Raw genomic sequence first — 16,887 nt, 5'->3', positions numbered from 1 at the left:
ATCCCCTGACTTTCTGGGCCCCACACCCTGATTTCCTGATTCAGTAGGTCCAACAAATTCCCAGGTAAATGCCCATGTTGCTGGGCTAGGACGACACGTGGAGAACAATTGCTCTAAAAATTGAGCAGATCAACACTCTCTTTCAAGTCTACACTTGGCCCAGCACCATGGGGATCCCCACAGTACCCCAATAAGTCCTCAAAATGAGTACACGGGGCAGGCAGAATGGCACTCTGACTGTAGCATAATGATTTGTAAATGCAAAACAGGTCAAGTCCTGTCTCAAGTGTTTTCAGATTGAAAACGCGGAGGGGGAAATGATGGGGTCTGTGAGGTCAGAGCTTGGATGACGGGTTTTTCCCCACCAGGCCCCAGCCTAAAAAAGCTCTGTTGTAAAGGAAACCTCGTCTTTGTGGAAGGAGGAGTTTTTTGTTTTTTTTTTTTTTCCTTTAAGATGGAGTCTTGCTCTGTCACCCAGGCTGAAGTGCAGCGGCGCCATCTCGGCTCACTGCAACCTCTGCCTCCCGGGTTCAAACGATTCTCCTGCCTCAGCCTTCCGAGTAGCTGGGATTACAGACATGCGTCACCATGCCCGTCTAATTTTTGTATTTTTAGTAGAGATGGAGTTTCACCATGTTGGCCAGGGTGGTCTTGAACTCCTGACCTTGTGATCCACCGCCTCTGCTTCCCAAAGTGTTGGGATTACAGGCGTGAGCCACCGCACCCAGCCTAGGAGGAGATATTTTTACTCAATCCAGAGGCAGCCTCTGGGTAGAAGGGAAGGGCTGACTTGGTTCAGCGAGGTCAAGAGCCTTGCCAAAAGTCACACAGCTAGCACAAGTTGGAGGGTGAGTTTAGGGGTTTCCCTAAGAAAGAAGGGGTATGGGTACTACTATCCACAGTCGAGATGCCAGTGTGAGACCACCCTTACTGAATACCTGGGACATCAAGTTTTTTTTACTTAGCAATTTTTTTATAATAAATGTAAGTATAGATGGTCCCTGACCTACAATGGCTCAATTTAACATTTTTCGACTTTACAATAGTGCAAAAGTAATACACATTTAGTAGAAACCTTACTTCAAGTGTCCATACAATCATTCTGTTTTTTATTTTCAGTACAGTCGTGAATAAATCATGTGACATATTCAGTACTTTATTATAACATTTGTGTTAGATGATTTTGCCCAACTGTAGGCCAATGTAAATGTTGTAAGTACATCTAAGGTATGTCAGGCTAAGCTATATACGTTTGGTAGGTTAGATGTATTAGGTGCATTTTCAACCTGTGAATTATAGTGGGTTTATCTGGACATGGCCTCATTGTTAAGTTACAGAGCATCTGTAACTATGGACATCTTAAAAATATGTCATTAAATGAACGCAATGGAGTCTAAATATCATAATGATTTGATACAAACATTATTCATTTTCATTTATTTATTTTTTGTAGAGGTGGGGTCTCACCATGTTGCCCAGGCTGGAGGGGTAGCACAATCATAGTGCACTGTGGCCTCGAACTCCTGCCCTTCTCAAGTGATCCTCCCGTCTCAACCTCCAAAGTAGCTGGGACTACAGGCATGTGCCACCTTGCCTAGCTTCTTTATTTATTTGTTTATTGAGACAGAGTCTTGCGCTGTTGCCCAGGCTGGACGGCAGTGGTGCAATCTTGGCTCACTGCAACCTCTGTCTCCGGGGTGCAGGAGATTCTCGTGCCTCAGCCTCCTGAGTAACTGGGATTATAGGTGCCCACACCATACCTAGGTAACTTTTGTGTTTTTAGTAGAGACAGGATTTCACCATGTTGGCCAGACTGGTCTCAAACTTGAGACCTCAGGTGATTCACCTGCCTTGGCCTCCCAAAGTGTTGGAATTACAGGCGTGAGCCACAGCACCCAGCCTTCATTTCTAAAGTACATGAAAAAACTATTTCTGACAATGTTGAGTTTTACCTAAGCACTGTGCTCCTAGAGAACAGCAATGATTAACGCCTTACCCCCAAACTCCACCTCAACCCCATCCTCTCGGGCTCTGGAAATGGCTCACCGCAAAGAAATACCCTTCCGCATATGACTGAGATAAAACTCATGGATTCCCCTCTATGGCGATACAGACAGCCCCAGTTCCCATTTGCCTCATAAGTGATTAGCTGAACTGCTTGGCCCATTGATCAGCTGGAAAAAAATGCTCATTAACAAAACTTTGGTTAAGCTTTTGTCCTTCCCCAAGGCATCTGAACATTGGCCCACCCTCAGCCTAAACCAGCATGAAATCCCTCTGCAACAGCCCCCTTGAGAACAGGCTGGCCTCAGGATAAAGCCATCTCTGATCTACTGCCCCATCCTGTCACTCTCGTTCATCCCACTTGCCTACACTGGGCTCTTTCTAGACTGGTTTACTCCTCCCTATGAAAGAAAATCCCCTTTTGCCTACCCCTTGAGAGTTTGTAGATTTATGGCCTGAGTGTTCTCCCTGTTTAGAGAGTCTTACCACCCTCACCCCACCCCAAAATCATCCTTTTAAATAAAATCTCTCTTTATGAAATCTGGATCTGTTTTTTTATTTGACATAATATGCAATATTCTTTTTTTCTTCCCATTCAGCTTCTGCTGTGGAGTTTTATCCAAGCATAATATATTTTCATGCTTGGTAATATTTTATGAAGCACCCTATTGTACATTTCTGTCATACAATTATGTAGATAAATTTGAACTTGTTAACTCTAAAAAATTTTCTGTGACCATGAGGTTCTAAGGGTTAATTTTTTTTCCTTCTAGATTGAAATGCTGTTGTAATTATTAGTAGTACGTATGATTAAAACAAATACAGCATATCATTATATGAGAGAATCTTTAAATATAAAAGTTAATTAATCTTCATTAAAATGTCATGGAAAATATGTCTTTGAAGGAGATGGATTGAGCCAGTTACTTTTCCATAAATTTGTGAGTCCAGAGATGAATATCACTTTTTGTAAGAATGAGACAGAGGTGAGTCTGTTGTTTTGATTTTATGGTTGTAAGCCTGATAAACATTGTTTACATTAAAACCACAGAGAAGTGGGAAGGGTTTTAGTCTGGCAATTCTCTCACTTCTTTTAAATTCCTGATAATTATCTATACTCAAATATTTATTTATTTATTTATTTATTTATTTATTTATTTATTTGAGACAGGGTCTGTCTGGCTCTGTCGCCCAGGCTGGAGTGCAGTGGCTCAATCATAGCTCACTGTAACCTCTAACTCCTGGACTCAAGGGATCCTCCCACTTCAGCCTCCCCAGTAGTTGGGACTGTAGGCACACTCCTCCACATTTATTTATTTTTGTAGAGACAGGATCTTGCTATGTTGCCCAGGCTGGTCTCAAACTCCTGGCCTCAAGCAGTCCTCCAGCCTCAGTCTTAAGAAAATGTTTTTAATGACCTAATAACATGATTAGATCCTCCTTGAATCTTGGTGAAAGCAAAGAATGAGAAACCACCTGACTTGTAGAAGGATATCTTGCCCCGTCCTCAACAATAATTAATACATTATTTAGAATTGCCCTGTTGTTTCTTCTGGAGACTTTCATTTCCCAAGGTGATGCAGCATAGCAAGATTTAGAACAGGTGCAGTGCGAATTGCCTTTGAAAAGCGGGAGACAGCTGGTTACACAGGAGGAGAGGGAAGCTGAATCTCAAAGACCCCGGGCATATTCTGAGGCCCAGCACCATGGAAGCTGAGGATCTGGATATTGACTCTTAAAACTCTCCTTGGCTGGGTGCGGTGGCTCATGCCTGTAATCCCAGCACTTTGGGAGGTCGTGGTGGGTGGATCACGAGGTCAGGAGTTCGAGACCAGCCTGACCAACATGGTGAAACCCCCATCTCTACTAAAAATACAAAAATTAGCTGGGCATGGTGGCGCGTGCCTGTAATCCCAGCTGTTCCGGAGGCTGAGGCAGGAAAATCACTTGAACCCGGGAGGCAGATGTTGCAGTGAGCCGAGATTGTGCCACTGCATTCCAGCCTGGGTGACAGAGTGAGACTCCATCTCAAAAAAACAAACAAAAACAAAAAAAACCAAAAACCAAAAAAAACTCTCCTTGCCCCAGATTTACCTCCCATAGTCCCCATGCCTGAAGACCACTGTCCTATAACCCCTTCCCCTGTGCTCTCTGATCAGCACTGCCTCCTAAGTAGCATTTGAATCTGTTATTTCAAGTGCTACTTAGGTGGGGAGTTCTTTATCCTCCACACCACTCTGGGCGTCATGATCTTCCAAATTTCCACAACCACTCCCCCACTCCTCTCTCTCCAGTCCTCATCCATTCCTCTCTATGCTGCAGCCAGAACAAGTTTTCTCAAATGCAGATTCACTGGTGAACCATCTATGGCTTAAATCCCTCTGCCTCCCCAAAGCCTGTAGGGTCTGGGTAAAAGGATTGATCTCCCTTGTGATCTCATCCCTTGTCCTGCTTCCCTCTAAGTTGTACTCCCATCAGAAACAGCTCCTAGCCTATTTCTCATCACAGGTACCTTTCCAATACCACTTCTGCTTGCAAAATGGGAACTAAGAGAAGTCAGACTGCTTAGGTAAGGATCTTTGGACTCTAGGCATTTCTCCTTAATTTAAGTGTCAATTTCCTTAACTGTAAAACTGAAATAATAGTAAGGTCATTGTACAAATTAACTGAATATTTTGCCTGGCACATCATTCGTGCTTACATAATACATGTGAACTGTTTATTATTGTTCTTGTTATTACTCGTGTTACACTGAATTTTCTTTCTTTCTTTCTTTCTTTTTTTTGAGACGGAGTTTTGCTCTTGTTGCCCAGGCTGGAGTGCAATGGCGCTATCTCGGCTCACTGCAACCTCCGCCTTCTGGGCTCAAGCGATTCTCCTGCCTCAACCTCCCGAGTAGTTGGGATTACAGGCGCCCGTCAACGCCCGGCTAATTTTTGTATTTTTGGCAGAGATGGGGTTTCATCATGTTGGTCAGGCTGGTCTCAAACTCCTGACCTCAGGTGACCACCCTCCTTGGCCTCCCAAAGTGCTGGGATTACAGGCGTGAGCCACTGCGCCCCGGCCTCATGTTGCACTGAATTTTCTGTTAACCTTGCTGTTTCCCTGCTGTTAGATAAACAACTTAGGATGCTTATGTGTTTATTCTGTGCATCCCACTGCCAAGCCCACGTAGGAACTTAATACTTAGGAGTCAAGTGTTGCAAAAGAATAAATGAAAAAGCAGCGCTGACGGAAGAAATCTGACTTTCAAAGTCTTTATTTAGTGTCTACTGCGTATATTATTTCCTTGAATCCCAGAACACCCGAGGAGGTAGGGGCCGATGTTCCCAATCTGCAGATGTGGTTGTACTCAGTAAGTCATTCGGCCTTTGGTGGTACCAGGCTTACAGGAGCCCACATCCCGACCCAGGGAGAGGAGTGGATTGGAGCCGGGGAACACTGATGGGACCAGGCAGGAACGAGAAGGGATCAGGCTCTCCTCCCTTCTCTTTAAAATTTCCCGCCAGTATGGCCGGCTCGCAGCACGAGTTACGCCCTCTTCAAGAGTCCCTCCCCTTCTGCTTTCGCCAGCCTCCCCGCTGCCAGGCAGGCTCGACCAATCAGAAGAGGCCTTGGGCGGGCGCTGCCGTCCAGCGAGCCAATAGGCGGGCAGTCGGAGCCGGGCTTGCCCGGGCATGTGGGAGCTGCCGGCTTTCCGGACGCCACGTGCGGGCCGGAAGAGACGCGCGGGGCTTCAGGTGAGATCCAGGACCCTGCGCCGGGGCGGCGGAGTCGGGCGGGCTGAGGCCGCGTGTCCCGGGTCGCAGGTCCCCGCGCATTGTGTCCGCCCCTGCCTGCGGCAGGGACGCCTGAGCTGGGCTGACCCTGCCCTACCGGCCGGCAGAAAAGCAGGCCAGGCGCCGCCTGTCTCCAGCCCTCGCTCTGCTCGGGGGTCCAGGGCTAGAGGGGGCGGCGCTGGTCGTTGGGACTCGGCCCAGCCGCCGCGGCCAGCAAGTGACCAACGCCCGAGTCCTTCCCGGTGAGATCAGGCCTCCCACGCGTCACGCCTGGCAGTACGCCAGCCGGCGGGGAGGTCGTGCCGGGATAGCCGACTTTAGTTGTTGTCGTTCCGTGGACTTTTTAGCAGCACAGGGGACGTTATCGAGCCAGGTTTTCTCAGATTTGGGCGATTATCAGAATTGTGGCTTGAGGGTAGGGGTCGTGCGCGCGCTTTTTAAAAATCTAGATTCTCAGGCCCCTTTCCCCAAAATAGCAATTAGGACGGTGTGGGAGTGGGCCTGAAAATCAGCCTTTTATCAGATGTCATCTGGTAATTAACTACATTTGGGAAGCCCTTATCTAATTCACAGCCCTCGGTTGATGGTGAAGAGACGTGACTTGCCCCAGATCATCTAGCTACTTAGTGCCCGAGGAGGGTCTAGAACTGCCCTCTGTCCTCCTGATCAGCCAGCAGGTTGGTGGCTCTCATGCCACTGAGGATTCTGACTTCGTGGTTCCTTTGGGGCCTTCGCTCCGTTGACTCTGCAGCTGGGACCCTTTCTTTAGGCCAGAACCCCCTCCCTGCCTGAAGGCCCAGTGTCTCACCCCCAGAGCGCTGGGTCCAGGCTAGAGAAAGGCTTGTATTTGCCCTTGTTGAAAGGGTTGTTTTATCTGAGCGGAACTTCTCTCCAGCTTCACTGGGCTACATTTGGGCCCCCAAAGAGGTGTGTCCTTGATGACTGTTGGTTTTGACCTGTCAGCATGTTAGCAGGAGGAGCCGCGGACAAAACCCCACAGACACCGAGGTAGTGAAGGAATTGGCTTTTCATCAGCTGGAAGCATCGGCAGACTAGCGTCTCAAAATCCCAGCTTGTTGAGTGCACAATTTCTGTCCCTTCTAAGGGCCCACAACACTAAAGATTTTACATGAAAGGGCTGTGATTGATTGAGCAATCTAGGGGGTATGTGACAGGGGCTGCATGCACCGGTAGTCAGAGTGAAACAGAACAGAACAAGAAATTTCACAATGTCCTTCCATACAATGTCTGAAATCTATGGATAACATCGGTTGCTAGGTCGTGGGTTGAATTTTAACTATCAGGCTAAGGTCAGGCAGGCCCAGGCCTGGTTTTGGGTCTGGTTTTGGGTCTGGTGCCTGGCGCCAGGCTGCCTGCCTTTGGTTTTGCTTCTTTGTTTCTTCTTAAAACAGGTACTGAGTATAAAATAATATAGAACGATATGAGGGGGAGGTCTGTCTCTCTCTCCTCTCAAGCAAGGTCAGGGTGTTTGGAAAAGGACTGCTTTCCTCTCTTGAAATAGGAGGCCACAGAGACCTTTTCTCAGATGACTTAATTTCTGGCTTCTTTAAAACCTTGCCAGTAGGATCAGGAAAGCCACCCCTCTTAGTCCTAGCCTCAGCCCCTCACAGAGAAAGGAGGGGACTATCCGCCACCCCCCTTTCCCAAATTAGTTATTAGCAGGGTGGGTATTGGGCTTCTTTTTCTCCCATTGCTGGGCTGAGGCAGATTAAGGTTCTGAATTTGTCAGTTCTAAGATGTGACTGTCAATATGAGGAAGTTGGTTACAGTTAAGACCTTTTTAAAAGAGAGACCTTTTCTCCTGGAAAGGATGGGATGAGCAAGCAGGGTGGATGAGTCAGGATGGGTCAGGTCTGGATGAGTCAAGTCAGGATGCGGTGCCCTGCCCTAGAGTGTGGGGAGTCTTTATGCAAATGCTGGCATCATCAAACCTGGCATTTCACCTCACCTCCCACCCCATTCCCGTTTCTCTTAATCCCTCACCTCACCTCCCACCCCGTTCCCGTTTCTCTTAATCCCTCACCTCACCTCCCACCCCATTCCCGTTTCTCTTAATCCCTCACTTCGCCTCCCACCCCATTCCCGTTTCTCTTAATCCCTCACCTCACCTCGCCTCCCACCCCATTCCCGTTTCTCTTAATCCCTCACCTCACCTCCCACCCCATTCCCGTTTCTCTTAATCCCTCACCTCACCTCCCACCCCATTCCCGTTTCTCTTAATCTCTGCTGCTACTGCTCAGGTTTTCATCTTCTCCAGACCTCTGTCTACACCCTTCTGAAGAGGACCTGCCACGTGCCAGCTTCTAGGCTGGCTGTTGGGGAAGGGACAGAGACAATCAAGGCTCTAACCTGTCTTCTTACAGCTCTGAGGTAGACTGTGTGTACCAATGGACTTTGAAGGGTGTAATAATTCTCAAATTGTGCTGTAAGAGCTCAGCACAGAGGGATGAATCTCTTTGCTCCCTAGCTAGACTTAGTGTCCTGAGTCAGGGCTACTGTGGGATATTTCAGTGACCTCCATAGGTGCCTCTGGGGCTCCCTCACTCACTTGGCCAGTAGAGACCAATTCAGGGGACACCAGATTGGGGTAGGGGTGGCTTGTGGAATGGCCACCAGAGTGGGAAGCAGAAGATGAAATGGTCCAAATGAGAGAGGAGTGAGGAGCAGTGCCTCCAGCATGACCCACCTTATGCTCTACACCCCAGTGACTTCAGGCTGCTGGTGGGCCCTCTTCCTCCACCCTGGGTTACTCCTTTTTCAGGCCTTTGCCCCTAACATGGCCACTGATTCTTCTCCCTTCTACCTGGAAGGTTACTGTTTTACATGCACACAGATTTAGCCTCTTCCGGGAAGCCTCCAGAGAATCGTCCTCCAGCCTGTTTTGCCTCCCTAGCACCTCTGCTTCAGCCCTTAGCACACTTTATGCTTGGTTTCTGTCTCCACCATGAAACTAAACTTCTTGGAGTCCAGGATCCACCTTTGCAGCTGCCCAGCACCTGGCACAGTGGAGACCCGAGACCCTCAGTGTGGCATTGGCCTGTGCAACCCAGTGGGACAGAGGTTCTTCCAGAAGGGCTTCTGGGTGGTGGCAGAACAATAGCTGAGTCTGAAAGAGCAGGAGGGCTGTGAGTGGGAAGGGAGGCAGGGGAAGGCCTGTGGCTTGGGAAAGGGCAGTGAGTCCAGGCGGAGGCTGCTCTGGCCTGAGAAAAGCCGGTCACCAACCACGGGCTAGAGTCTAACCTCTCTGGGAGAAGGAGCAGTGGTTATTGAGCCCCTACCGTTTAGAATACAGGAAGACCCCAGAATACATTGTGTCATTTCCTCTTCACACAGTAGAGGGGGTGGTAGGATCATTTTACATACCTGAAAACTGAAACTCAGCAGTTTAGGTAATTTACAAAGAGCTGAGTTAGGCCGAGCATGGTGGCCCACACCTGTAATCCCAGCACTTTGGGAGGCCAAGGCAGGCGGATCACCTGAGGTCAGGAGTTTGAGAGCAGCCTGTCCAACACGGCAAAACGCCATCTCTATTAAAAATACAAAAATTAGCCAGGCGTGGTGGCGCATGCCTGTAATCCAGCTACACAGGAGGCTGAGGCAGGAGAATCGCTTGAAGCCGGGAGGCGGAGGTTGCAGTGAGCTGAGATCACGCTGTTGCACTCTAGCCTGGGTAACAAGAACGAAACTCCGTCTCAAAAAAAAAGCCGAGTTAAACCTGCTCTGCCTGACTTCAAAGCCCTAGTTTGTTTGATCTGTTAAAAATGTACTGACTGACTTGGCATAACAAATGAGATAGGCTTTCCAAGCTACGGCCTCAGCTGTTGGGAAGATGCTGGGTTTTGCAAACTCACATGAACATCACACATTTCCTGTAGCAGCAATGAGCGAGGGCACCTCTTATCCTAGCATTCAGTGACGAGGGCTTGAAGTCCCCTGGGTGGACGCCCACTGCAGAAATCTGCAAGCACTTCAGATCAGGACTGTTAAATGTTTCTAGATGCGGTGGTGATTAATGAATTACAAAGTCAGGTAAAGAAATTACATTTAAAGGCTGGACACGGTGGCTCATACCTATAATCCCAGTACTTTGGGAGGCCGAAGTGGGCAGATCACTTGAGCCCAGTTTAAGACCAGCAGGGCAACATGATGAAACCCCATCTCTACTAAAAATACAAAAAAATTATCCAGGTGTGGTGGTGTGCACCTGTAGTCCCAGCTACCCAGGAGGCTGAGGTGGGAGGATCATTTAAGCCCTGCAGTGAGCTGTGATCACGCCAATGCACTTCAGCCTGGGTGACAGAGCGAGACCTTATCTCAAAATAAATAAATAAAATAAATAAATAAATAAATAAATAAATTACAGTTGGTTAACATATTACAAAAAAATACAACTATTCAGTTACTGCAGGCTTCCTATGAAATTTTTTCTCCAGGTTCTGCTGAGGATCTGTGCCTTCACATTTCAAAAAAATATTTCTTAAAAAGGGCTATACAGTTTCTATAACCTGTATTTTCCTATAACCATACCTCTGTCAAAGTCTGATGCTTCTTAGCTAAAAATCACAGCAGAAAGAAGGTCCACTGCTAACAATATTGGACTCAGCCATGGTTTGAGGTCGAGGGTGTGGATTCTGGGTTCCTATCAGCCTTTGACTTTTACTAATTGGGCACGTTTCTTCACCTCTGTGCCTCAGTTTCTTACCCGTAAAATGAAGATAATAATACTTTGTTCAGGTCATTGAGCAGATTGAGTGATTCCATGTAGTATTTACAACAGTGATTTGCATGTGTTTACAGTATGAATGCTTTTATTAGTGAAATGGGTCCTCAACTCAATCTGGGAGCCATGAGCTACAGTGCAGGGCTCTCGGGCATCCCCACCATGGATCACTGCAGGGAGGGAGGGTGGGTGGGCTGCCTGGCACACTCTCACCCAGCTCCTCTGCCTGTGTGTTCTCTCTTCAGGCTGCTGCCCCATTGGAAGATTACTCCCCAGGCTTCCCTTGCCCCAAGCAGTGAGCTGACTGGAATGGTACCCCGGGAGGCCCCTGAGTCTGCTCAGTGCCTGTGCCCTTCCCTCACCATCCCAAATGCCAAGGATGTGCTTCGGAAGAGGCACAAGAGAAGGAGCCGACAGCACCAGCGGTTCATGGCCCGGAAGGCCTTGCTGCAGGAGCAGGGGCTGCTGAGCATGCCTCCAGAACCAGGGTCCTCCCCACTGCCCACCCCTTTCGGGGCAGCGACAGCAACTGAAGCTGCCAGCAGTGGGAAGCAGTGTCTGAGGGCTGGATCTGGCGGTGCCCCATGCAGCAGAAGGCCTGCTCCCGGGAAAGCCTCAGGGCCCTTGCCCAGCAAGTGTGTGGCTATCGACTGTGAGATGGTGGGCACAGGACCCCGAGGGCGGGTGAGCGAGCTGGCCCGCTGTTCCATTGTGAGCTACCATGGCGATGTCCTCTATGACAAGTACATCAGGCCTGAGATGCCCATCGTTGACTACCGTACTCGCTGGAGCGGTATCACTCGGCAGCACATGCGCAAGGCTATCCCCTTCCAGGTGGCCCAGAAAGAGGTAAGGACAGGGTTGGGGACTTGTTTGGGAGGTGTGGTGGGCTGGAAAGAGCCACCCTGGATTCACTTTGCTTCACTGGCGGCAAGAAACTTTGGGAAAGTCACCTAACTGCTCCAAACAGTAGCTTCCTTCTCCATAGAATAGGGGAAATAAAAATAAAATCCCGACCCTGCCTCCAGATAAGGATTGCTGGCCTGTTGCACAGGACAATGTAGAAAGGCTACACCGACTGTAAGGTGATAAACAGCTTATATTTTAGCGTTTGCTTTCTGTTATAAAAGTTGTATGCTTTGATATGAAATTTGTAAAGCCCACAGTGGCATCACGTTCAGGTATGGATGTTTTGGCATATTTCCTTATGTTAGTTTCTTAGTGCTTAGAAAAAATTAGTTAGTTGTTGGGACCACACTGATGGACCAGGAATTCCCAAACATGCTTGACCTTAGGAACACCTAAGGCCTTTTTAACAATCTAGGATCCTTGTCCCTGGTTCCTTCCATAGAGTTCCTGATCCATTAGGCTTGGGGAGGGCTCTGACCCATGTTCCAAAAAATCATCACACTGTGCAGACTTGCACCATAAAGCCACAGGGCTTAAGGGGAAATGGAGGAAGGGAACAGTATTAAAAAGGCCATCAGTGACACCCCCAAAATAAGATAGAAACCTAATAAAAAGGGTAGTCCAGTTTTACACATCTTGTTTCTTCTTTTTTTTTTTTTCTTCCATACATCTTAAATGGTTAAGAAATGCACAATACACCAATAAGTATGGCACTTTACCTTGAAAAAGACCTGAAGCTTGCTTGTGGAAACAAGAGTCAGAAAGGTTGCAGCTTGAGTTTCTGTGAAGTGGTGGAAGGAGAGTTCTTTGAAGTCAGACAGGAAGTGTGACACCAGCTGTGGATGGGTGTGGCTCATCACACAGGTGAACCAGGGTTGCTGGGAGATGTTTGGGCTGTGTGCATATTGTGTATGCCCTCTTGGCTCAGTTCAGCTGGATGCAGTTTTCTGCGTTCATTCAGTGTTTCTCAAGGACGAAATTATGCATAAGCAAAGGTGAAATTTGCATTGTTCTCAAAATGTGTCATACATCAATTGCATTGAGACAAATCTGCATTTTCTAAACAAGCCTTATAACAGAACCACTTTTTAACACTTCTGGGTTATTCTTGGGATTAGGCAAGGTTGGGAAATACTGGTGTACACTATCTCGTGTCCTACTTTTTCACATAACATTGTGGCCCGAGCATACCTTTGAAATGATTGGAGGTTATTTTATGTATCAAGCAGGCCAATCAGTAAGAGTAGCAACAAGAGGGGAGGTGTGTGGTGAACCCTCCAGCTCCTTGGTCCCTTCCATTGGCCTGGTGGGTGGTGGTCCCAAGAGCAGGACCACTTTTTATTTGCCCAGACTCTGAGCCACTGTGGGGTGTGCTTCATCTCTTTCCACTTCATGGCTGACTTGGGGGGAGGGGCAGTGTGGTGAGTGACCAGCATGGTGGCATGCCCCTACTATAAGGTCTCAATGCATCTTATCCATCTGCCATGAAAGCTGCGGTTAGGGATAAACCATATGTTGCCAGCAGAGGTAGGCTGTGGAGGCCGGCAGCTGGTGATAAGGAGAGCCCAAGCCCAGCTAAGAGGGCTGGAGGGGGTTGCTGGCCCATGGCCCTGGGCGTGGCCTCCCTGGTGTGTGAGGAGGGCCACCCAGCAGGGAAGGGAGGTACACATTGTGCAGGCGGCCAGAGCTGAGCAAGAGAGCAGGTTAAGAGGGTGAGGAGGAGTTGGTACACAGCAGGGCAAGGGGGCAGAGTCCTGAAGACAGGGATTATGGCCCTTAATGCTCATAAGAGCTGCTGCTATGGTGTGTCTACCAGTGACAGGCGCGGTTCTGTTGACTTCGCCCAGCTGGTCTTTATTGATCACCTCCTGTGATAAGTAAATAATCAATAAATGTAATGCTTTCTACTACAGGAAAAAGATAGGCATTAAAAAAAAAAGAATAAATGTGACGCTTTCCTTGGAGCATCACTAAGAAGTCCAACATGGTCCCTGCACTCACAGACCTTACAGTGGGGTGGGGGAGAGTTGGGTGGAGTGGGAGGCCTGGCGATGTCTTCCAGGCTGAGAGGAGAGCCAGCGCCAGCAGTAGAGTTGCTTGTATCTGGTAACAGGAAGCCTTCTATCCATGACCTCGTTTAGTCCTCAGAGCCACCCCACGGAATGCTGCTGGCAGTGTTCCCCTTTGACAAGTGCAGAAGACATAGGTATGCCCCTGGGTATAGACAGTAGAAGGGCCTGGGTTCAGACTGGGGGTAGCATGGTTGACTGTAGAGCTCGTGATCTCCCCACTCTGTGCTGCTTCCCTCCACAGGGATCCATGCACCTATTGTGGGTTCTCGGGGCCTGTCTCCTGCCGGCCTAACAGGGTGTGGGGGGACCTCCCTGACTCCTTTCTCTGCTCACAGATCCTTAAGCTCCTGAAGGGCAAGGTGGTGGTGGGGCACGCGCTGCACAACGACTTCCAGGCGCTCAAGTATGTCCACCCTCGGAGCCAGACCCGGGATACCACCTATGTCCCAAACTTCCTCAGCGAGCCCGGCCTCCACACCCGGACCCGGGTTTCTCTAAAGGACCTGGCGCTGCAGCTGCTGCACAAGAAGATCCAGGTGCGTGGTGGGAGAGTGGCTGGAAGGGAGGGAGGCCCGCCTGGCCTCCATGCCACCTGAGCCACAGACAAGGCTTTGGGCTGTGTCTCCAGCCTCCTTGTCATTCTCTCTTCCCTAGTCCAGGTCCAGGGACCTTGCCTAAATGGGTCTCCTTCCTGTACATGCAGCTGCAGGTGTTTCTCTCCATCATCCTTCTTCCCCAGCGTGTACTGCGATTCTCCTAGAACACATTCTCCTAGGCCGATCTCTTCCAGCTCTGTCCCCTGCCTAACTCTTGGTTCTTGCATCCCTGAAGGATGGTCTCCCATCCCCCACTACCAGACACAGAGTCTTAGATCAGGAGGAGCCAGTACCTCTTGGCTCCTGTTGGGCTTCACATTTATTATTCATCTGGTCTGCAAGCCTTTGAAGCAAGAGATTTTTAGCATGCCTTATATTTGAGGAAAACAGGCTTGGAGAAGCTGCATGGCTTATGGTGTACAGTTGAGGTTCCATCCCTTTTCTGTGAACCTCCATTCTGAGCATACGTATTCTTGGGCCTGCACAAAGAGCCCTGGGAAACTGGCCTTGCTTCTTGGGGTAACAGGCCTCTCACCAGGCCTGCAGGCAGTGATGTGTTGGCTCTCATCAGCAGGTGGGCCAGCACGGGCACTCATCAGTAGAAGATGCCACGACAGCCATGGAGCTCTACCGGCTGGTGGAGGTGCAGTGGGAACAGCAGGAGGCCCGCAGCCTCTGGACCTGCCCCGAGGACAGAGAACCTGACAGCAGCACAGACATGGAACAGTACATGGAGGACCAGTACTGGCCCGATGACCTGGCCCACGGCAGCAGAGGAGGAGCCAGGGAGGCACAGGACAGAAGGAATTGAGAAGGGGGCGGGGCTCCCTGGCTGGGCTTCCGGTGTGGCCGGTGGAAGTGGGGGAGGAGAGCAGCGGGCACTCCTTCCTGGGGAGGGTGGGGCAGGATGCAGCGAGCCAGCCCCAGGGCCAGAGGAGTTAGGGTCATCTGTTACCTTGACACCCTCTGCTCACAGCATAGCCCTCTGTCTCTCCAGGGCTGTTGGTTCTTTCTCCTGGCTCCTGTGGTTTTGCTAATGGCGCTTTACAGACTCCACGGAGATGTCAGGTGGACCATCTTCTAGGGCCCAGCAGGAGTAGGAAGTGTGCCAACAGATTGCCCAGGTTGTCGTGGCCTTCCCCACCCCCCGGATCTCCGGAGTCATTATGCTGTGCTAATGAAAGGGGTCATATCACCCTCTCTGGGGATGGTGGGTGGAGGTGTCAATATCCTGGAGCTCCCTTACCCCAACTCAATGACTTGGGGTAAAGTCTCTTCCTTTTGTTGCCTACCTCTTCCTCCACTCATTTGGGTTCAGAATAAATATGCCCCGAAGTTAAAGAGTTAAATCCTAAAGGAGGCATTTCTTCCCCACCTCCCTGACCTGGAACTCTGGCTACAGCCATTGTAGGAACTCCGTGCTCCCTCTGGCCTGTCAGCTCCCTGCTAGGCTACAGTGGAATAGCAGAGCCCACAGGCTTCTCATGGGGAGCTGGCTCCTTAACATGCTTGCAACAGAAAGCCCCAGGCACACCTTAGGGAGGAGGGAAGGCAGGTAAGCTTTGGGTGAGAACTGGCATATTTATTTTGACCCAAGTCAGGGATTTCCCCAGTCCACCCAGTACTGGGCTCTTAAGCAAAAGTCTGAGAAACAAGACAGTGGTTTGAATTCTGGGGCCTTTGTGTAGAATTGTGCCTGAACTTTATTTATTTATTAAGAGCAGGGCCACTTGTCTAGGGGAGTGGAGTCTGCGTGTCTCCTGGGGCTGGGGCAGGGCATTGGCAGTTATGCAGTGGCCCTGAACCTGGTCTGGTGCCCCCTCAGCTCTTTGACAAACACTGTGGCTATTGGGTTTTCTCCTGTTTCTAAAAATATTCTCTTCTTTCCTAAGTGACAGTTTTGAAGTATTGGGTAACCAAGAGCTCAGGTCACACAGACCTTGGAGCCCCATCTTTGCTTGCAGCTTAGCTTTGAGATACTAGGCAAGCAAGGGACTTCACTCCTGAGCCTGTTGTTTCCTCATCTGTAAAATGGGGATAGTGGTACGGCCTACCTCATAGGGTTGTAATGAGCACTAAATGTGAAGTGTTTGGCACAGTGCGTGGCACATGGTGAGCCACAGCTACTGTGAGTTTCTGTTTATCCCTTTTTTTTTTTTAAGCCCAAAAAGGGGCCACAACGTGTTTATTCTTTGAGGATTTGTTGCAACTTCTTCAGGATAACACCTGAGTCCACAGGCTGAGCAGCTGTGGCCCAGACAGAACTGCTCTGGCTTGGCTGTTCCAGCAGGTGGGGCGCTGGCCTCGGTGAGGGCACAGCAGCAAGGTTCACAGATATCCGTGTGTCTTGTCTGTGGCCACCAGGCACAGGTTTGGCTTCCGGTCAGTGTCCTGACACTGTGCGGGAGGTGACAACAGAGCAAAGCAGCACAGGGGTCAGGGAGGTAGAGACACTGCTGAAATCACACTACCCCACCCTCAGCTGAAGCCCCACGTTCCACAAACTTGGGGTCATAGATTGTCCAGTCACTAGCTCCCTCCCTGTCAGCACAGCACAGAGGAAGGGGCTAACTGAATCTTTTACCACTTCTGGCCTGGCTCCACAACTTTGTTCTAGATTCCTTAAAAGTCGGTAGCTGATGTCAAACTCAGTTGAGCAGTAGCTTTGATCCCTTGGTCTGGGGGTTGAAGGAAGATGGCGCTGTTATCAGCGGGGAAATGTACTATTTATGATCAGCTTTGTTGTAAAACCATTTGTTCTAGAATAAAACTCAATTGGAAAAGTG

General features: G+C 49.4%; 1 protein-coding gene across 8 annotated transcripts in view; it reads left to right on the top strand.

Moving 5' to 3' along the window:
- Positions 1 to 16,887, top strand: part of AEN (apoptosis enhancing nuclease) — a 27,433-nt gene extending 10,546 nt beyond the window's left edge. The window contains exons 1-5 of one of the 8 annotated variants that reach the window (XM_063640136.1): positions 7,637 to 7,752; positions 7,998 to 8,174; positions 10,770 to 11,373; positions 13,841 to 14,041; positions 14,676 to 16,887. In XM_063640136.1, the coding sequence (XP_063496206.1) occupies positions 7,637 to 7,752; positions 7,998 to 8,174; positions 10,770 to 11,373; positions 13,841 to 14,041; positions 14,676 to 14,912 (1,335 nt within the window). In that variant the 3' untranslated portion in view covers positions 14,913 to 16,887. The other 7 variants (XM_063640135.1, XM_055277302.2, XM_055277297.2 and 4 more) reach the window with 7 other exon arrangements.

The sequence above is a fragment of the Symphalangus syndactylus genome, chromosome 5, assembly GCF_028878055.3.
Source record: "Symphalangus syndactylus isolate Jambi chromosome 5, NHGRI_mSymSyn1-v2.1_pri, whole genome shotgun sequence".
Classification (NCBI taxonomy): Eukaryota; Metazoa; Chordata; class Mammalia; order Primates; family Hylobatidae; genus Symphalangus; species Symphalangus syndactylus.
This window is presented reverse-complemented; position numbering and strand designations above follow the sequence as displayed.